The 6,187-nt window shown below is 35.7% G+C and overlaps 1 protein-coding gene across 1 annotated transcript; it reads left to right on the forward strand.

The window, feature by feature from the left end:
- Positions 1–726: 726 nt before the first annotated feature.
- LOC112726668 (alanine aminotransferase 2) lies at positions 727–5,878 on the forward strand. The gene is made up of 15 exons (XM_025776162.2): positions 727–1,153; positions 1,530–1,580; positions 1,984–2,034; positions 2,128–2,193; positions 2,285–2,346; positions 2,554–2,632; positions 2,716–2,820; positions 2,904–3,014; positions 3,450–3,587; positions 3,685–3,759; positions 3,882–4,002; positions 4,105–4,259; positions 4,859–4,933; positions 5,026–5,229; positions 5,433–5,878. Exons 1-15 carry the CDS (start codon positions 902–904, stop codon positions 5,547–5,549), a joined length of 1,662 nt encoding a protein of 553 aa, XP_025631947.1. The 5' UTR covers positions 727–901; the 3' UTR covers positions 5,550–5,878.
- The last annotated feature ends 309 nt before the right edge of the window (positions 5,879–6,187 follow it).

Raw genomic sequence — 6,187 nt, forward strand, 5'->3', positions numbered from 1 at the left:
ACAAACCCCATGCAACATTTTGCAATAAACAGAGTATCGTATGTTGAAAGTAACGATTTTATTACTAACTAGTTTTTGAAGAGATGATGATTCTCAGGCAATTAGTCTTCACAATTTGGTGGGAGGGGGAGGGGCGGGGCGAAACAAGTAAGAAAAGTTTCAAGCTTTAGTTACAGCGACACCCATGGTTCTTCTCTGAGGATACGTATACGAAGGGAGGAGGAGGAAGAAGAAGAGTCAATTGGAGGGTTTTATTTTAAGGTGGTTAACCCTTTTCTCATGTCACACTATGTCGTTTCTAAACAATTTGGGCGCCAAGAGTTAAACGACGTCGTTGAGATGCCAACTAAAATTGCCAGGTCAGTTTTTCGGTGACGGAAAGCGACAAAAATACCAAATTGAGACACGGGTCAAAATTTCAAGGTATAATTAAAGGCAATTAAAACCTTGAAAACTAAATTGAGTCGATGGTCAAATTTTAGGAACCATTTTAAGTATTAACTCAACAGAATTCATAAAATAATTTAACATTTTCAACCATCAATCTTATGCGAAAATAATTATATAATATACAAGTTTTGGCCCGTTTAAAATGCCAAAGATATGTTTGTTTGTACCATGATGAGTTACCCAATTACCCTAATGCATCATAAAAAATAAAAATTGTGTCGTAAGACATAGAAAGCAGAAATTTCACAACACTGTGGGCGGCAACGTGACAGAGACACATTGCACTATTGCAGTGTTCCATACGTTGTTTCGATACCGTTGATTGTTTGTTTCGGTCTTCTAGATTTACTCCTCTTTCTCTCTCTTCCGTGTGCCCCATTCTTTCTTCTTTCTTTCTCTCTCATCACAAGGCACAAAGGCACAAAATCTATCGCTATAAATCCCCTAACACATGGCAGTATCATTCGTAATGCGGAAATCCGCCGCTGTCAGATTCAGGCACCTTTTCAACCGCTCAATCGCTGTTCTGCAGAATCATCATCAGCATAAGCATCAAATTCACCACCACCCCATTTCTTCTTCTACTTATTCTTCTCTCTCTTCACCTCTATTTAGCTCCCGTTTCTTGTCCTCGTCATCGTCCACTTCAATGGCTTCCTCTGATTCGTCCTTCCCTGTCACCGTTCACAACATCAACCCCAAGGTTTGATTTTTCTGCTGCCCCACGAGTTTAATACGATTTTTCTCTTTTCATGTGATGCCCCGGATTGGTGATTTTTGTTTGATTTTTTTTTTCTGTGTGGTAAAGTTTCAAACTTGGAAATTTGTGATTGGTCTTCTTATCTTTTTTGCTTTATGGGTCTGAATTTTAGATTTGTGCCTTATTGGTTGAACTGAAGATAAGAGTATTATTAATTGTTATTTCCCTTTTGCTTGAAAATGGTTCCGTGATCTGTTTATTGGTCAGTTGAGTCTTGAAATTCAGTAGAATTTATTGTAACAAAGATGTTTCAAGTTCATTATGCTGTCACCAATTACTATACTTCTGCTGAATATTTGATTTTATGGTGTTTTTACAGGTTCTGAAGTGTGAGTATGCTGTTCGAGGAGAGGTTGTAACACTTGCTCAGGTACTTTGATGATTTTTGGCTTTACTTCTTAGAAATTAAGTTATTCATTGGCTAATGTTCCAATATATGTTAAGAAATTTACACCATAATTTGGCTTAGTAATGGTCATATAAGTTGAAGCATAATGATATATCTTCCTAAATTATCATTCTAAACATTCTTCTAAGTTTTGAACATGGAAAACTTTGATTACATTTTTATGGTTTTAAGATTGACATGATACATGCATTTCATTACCCTGCTTAGGAATTAAGAGTTAATTAAGAGGATGATTAGGGAAGTATATCTGATATTTACACAATAGTAACGTTTGATGTGGAATACATCTTGAGGAATGAATTTTCATTTGCTGTTAATGGTTTGAGTAATAATTATTTCTCTTGACAATGTTTTAATGCTGCAGCAATTGCAAGAAGATTTGAAGGCTAAGCCTGGTACTCACCCATTTGATGAGGTATTTTTCTTTTCAACTTCTTATCTTATGGTATGGTACTCTTTCAAATTTCATTCTTAGGGTGATTTCTCTTTTGTCTTTTATCTGAAACAGATAATTTACTGTAACATTGGAAATCCTCAGTCTCTTGGTCAGCTCCCAATAACCTTTTTCCGCGAGGTTTGCTTCTTATTATTATTCTCTGCAGTTGAATGCAACAAGCTTTGTGCAAATCAACCAGTGTTTATTGAGACTATCTCATCTTTAACAGGTTCTTGCATTATGTGACATTCCATCTGTTTTGGAGAAGCCTGAAACACCGGCTTTATTCAGGTACCACGGATGAAACTAAATTAGTAGCACTGAGATAGCTTGGTTATATTGTAACAGCTAACCGTCTTAATGTTAAATATATGGGAACAAATATATTAGAGCTCGGATAATCTATACACAATACTTAACGGTTTCCTTGCCATAACTATTAAAGCTCGACCAGCGTTGTATATGTGACTTTCCTCAAGCCCTGTTGACATATTGCAGTTCTGACGCAATAGAGCGAGCTTGGAATATTATTGATATGATTCCTGGGCAAGCAACTGGCGCCTATAGTCACAGTCAGGTACTACCCGATTTATCAAAGTTGTATTGACTGTTTCATTATTATAGTGTGGGAGATGAAGTTTTTGTTATTTTCCATATCAGGGTATTAAGGGCCTGCGAGATACAATAGCCAAAGGAATTGAAGAACGTGATGGTTTTCCTGCCAATCCCAATGACATTTTCTTGACAGATGGGGCAAGCCCAGCGGTAACAATTTTTGAATGCTGAGAGTGTAGTTTTTGTTTCACTTCAAATTCTAGCTTTAAAGATTGACATTTCACTCTTTTCAGGTCCATATGATGATGCAATTGCTGTTGAGGTCAGAAAAAGATGGAATTCTGTGTCCCATCCCTCAGTACCCATTATACTCTGCCTCAATTGCCCTTCATGGTGGCTCCCTGGTACTGTTTTTCCCTATCAAAACATTTGATGCTTAATTCAATTTAAGTTACTATTTATTTAGGCCACTATTTATTAGTACTCTGTTGTAATGATGGGTATCCCATGGACCAACTTTGAGTAGAAAATTTAGACAAAATGGCTGTTGAAAGAAAGAAAAGAAAATTGACATATGAAATATGTGCGTGTCAACCACTCAGTGAAGTTTGGATTATAGATAGACTATATGAAATAAATGAACATAAATAGAAGCATATGATTACCCTAGTTACATATTCTAACCGAATCTAATTGCAATAATTGCATGATTTAGCACTGTTGAACATATCTGAGGTATGTAATTGCAAGGAATCACATGAAACGTTAAATTTAGCCTATCTTGTTATATTACTTGATATTGGTTAGAATTTTAGTTTAACATGATTTTGTTTCTGAAGGTACCTTATTATCTAGATGAAGCAACTGGTTGGGGTTTGGAAATCAGTGAACTGAAGAAGCAATTGGAGGCTGCCAAGAAAGACGGCATCAGTGTTAGGGCTTTAGTTGTTATTAATCCAGGCAATCCAACAGGGCAGGTGAGTAGCAAATAACTGTGTAGTGATAATATTATAGAGTGGTTGCTGCATAGAGTGTGATTAATTTTCTTACATGCATCTTCTATCATGTGTTCAGGTTCTTTCTGAGGAAAACCAGCGGGATATAGTAAAATTTTGCAAGCAAGAAGGTCTAGTTCTTTTGGCCGACGAGGTAACCTGTTTGTCTTTGGAAATCTTGTATTAACTCACTATATTTGCATCTTAAACTGCTGATTTTATTGAAGCTTTCATGGAATTATAGTATTACTGATACATGAAAATTCTTTTTGGTAGGTATACCAAGAAAATGTTTATGTTCCTGAGAAGAAATTTCACTCCTTTAAGAAGGTAGCCCGGTCCCTGGGATACGGGGATAATGATATCACCCTAGTATCCTTTCAGTCTGTCTCGAAAGGTAGGTTGATACTAACTATCTTATAATCAGAGGATGGATAGACAGTTGTGCTAGTTGATGATCCGTGCTTATGGATGATGTCTTCTGTTTTTTCGGCTGCAGGCTACTACGGGGAGTGTGGGAAACGTGGTGGTTACATGGAGGTCACCGGGTTTTCTGCAGAAGTCAGGGAACAGATATATAAAATGGCTTCTGTGAATCTTTGCTCTAACATCTCTGGTCAGATTCTTGCAAGCTTGGTCATGAGTCCACCAAAGGTTAGTTCTTTTCCGCTCATCTATATTTTGGGAATAATTCTTTAGTTCTTTTCCTCAAAAGGTTGTCATTCAATATGGAGATTTGATCACAAAGTGTTAAACTAAAGTGGAACTGGTTGAAAAACAATTGTTTAGTATAGGAACCCAGAAATGTTTAAACTATATGGATGTGATTGATAATATTTATATAACATGGACTTTACAAACATTTAAAACTAGAGGTACACTGCTGTAAAGATTTATTTTGTACAGATTATGTTTTTGTGATTGAAAACAGCTTCGCGTGTGGTGTCAACAGTGTCACTAGTACTGTTAAATAATGATTTTTATGGTTTAAAATGAATCTCTGTATTCTCTGTATGAATTTACATCTTCACACTATAATTGACCTTTAAACTATATGGATCTTATTGAAAATTTAATGAATCTATAAGGACTTCCAACATAAATAAACCTAAGGATAAGCCGGATGTAATATACTGACACAAGCTGCTTAAAATTATTCTCATAATTAATAGAAGGCAATGAGGTATGGAAATAAACAAACCAAGTAACCAACATTGCAGTAATTCCATTCTTGATTTCAATGAATGTTGCAGGTTGGAGATGAGTCTTATGAGTTATACTGTTCCGAGAGGGATGGCATTTTATCCTCCCTTGCTAGGCGTGCAAAGGTTAGATACGACGAATTCATTTTTGAAGGGATTCATTTACACGTTTTGTTTACAATTTTTAACTTTCCTGATTCATTATTCTCTTGACATAGACACTGGAAGAAGCACTTAACACATTAGAGGGTGTAACATGTAACAAAGCAGAAGGTGCAATGTATTTGTTTCCCCAAATTAAGCTGCCCCAAAAGGCTATTGAAGCGGCAAAGGCGGCAAAAACAGCTCCTGACAACTTCTATTGTCGGAACCTCCTCAACGCTACTGGAGTAGTTGTTGTCCCTGGTTCTGGTTTTGGACAGGTTCGTATACATTATGCGCCGATTCAGTAACTATCAAACATTTCCCAAACTGTTTTAATGTAAATGGCTTCCCTTCATTACATGTGATTTATTATCTTATTAGCTTCAACAAAAATTGTTGTTGGTTCCAACTATGTTGCATCATCCATCCTTAGTGGTGATTGTAAACTGATTATATGTTAATGTTTTTCTTGTGATGCAAGGTTCCTGGAACTTGGCATTTTAGATGCACCATATTGCCTCAAGAAGACAAGATTCCGGCCATTGTTACTCGCATAACCGAGTTCCATAAGAAGTTCATGGACAAGTACCGCGGCTGAGGAATATTATAGTTGAGAGGCATGTTTTAGGATGAATAATTTTGTTGTTAATTCAACTTTATAGAGTTGCATTTTGAATATGCAAAAAGTTGAAAGATATGTTTCTTCTTAGCCCCTTGTTTTCAGGGTGAGAAATGATTTTGTTGTTAATTAAAACTTTCAATTATAGGTGCATATTGAATAATAAGCAAAGTGAAAGAGATTGGTTTTAACTCCTTTCTTTTTCTTCTTGCTTGCCTGTACTAAGGTCTTTGCATGCAAAGAAAAAGTGCATGAATTAATAGTAATATGGGAAATGAATTGAGAAAAATCATGAGTTGCTCCACCAATATGTTTGTATTAGCTTATTTTTTGAGAAATTATTTCCTTTTCTCCCTTCCCAGTGCAGCTTTAGAAGGTTATCTTGGACCAAAAAAATATATCAAAGGATAAGAAAACCAATTTTAACCTAAATAAAGGAATTTTTTATATTGAATGATTATAGCTCTCAGAATCTATTGATTTTAGTTACCTAATCAAACCATGCACACATGGTACAAAATACTTGTATAGTTGTTTTCTTTGACTTAGTGCCTCTCACACTCTATTATGAGCATATTTTTTTCCTTCTTTAAGAGAAACATGATACTGAGCATATA

Source organism: Arachis hypogaea, chromosome 12, assembly GCF_003086295.3.
Source record: "Arachis hypogaea cultivar Tifrunner chromosome 12, arahy.Tifrunner.gnm2.J5K5, whole genome shotgun sequence".
NCBI lineage: Eukaryota > Viridiplantae > Streptophyta > Magnoliopsida > Fabales > Fabaceae > Arachis > Arachis hypogaea.

Excerpts from the sequence above, each read along its gene's own strand:
- LOC112726668 (XM_025776162.2), top strand. The coding sequence starts at position 902 with ATGGCAGTATCATTCGTAATGCGGAAATCCGCCGCTGTCAGATTCAGG. Across the intron at positions 1,581-1,983 it reads AGGTTGTAACACTTGCTCAG|CAATTGCAAGAAGATTTGAA; the intron begins GTACTTTGATGA and ends TTAATGCTGCAG. Across the intron at positions 4,003-4,104 it reads CTTTCAGTCTGTCTCGAAAG|GCTACTACGGGGAGTGTGGG; the intron begins GTAGGTTGATAC and ends TTTCGGCTGCAG.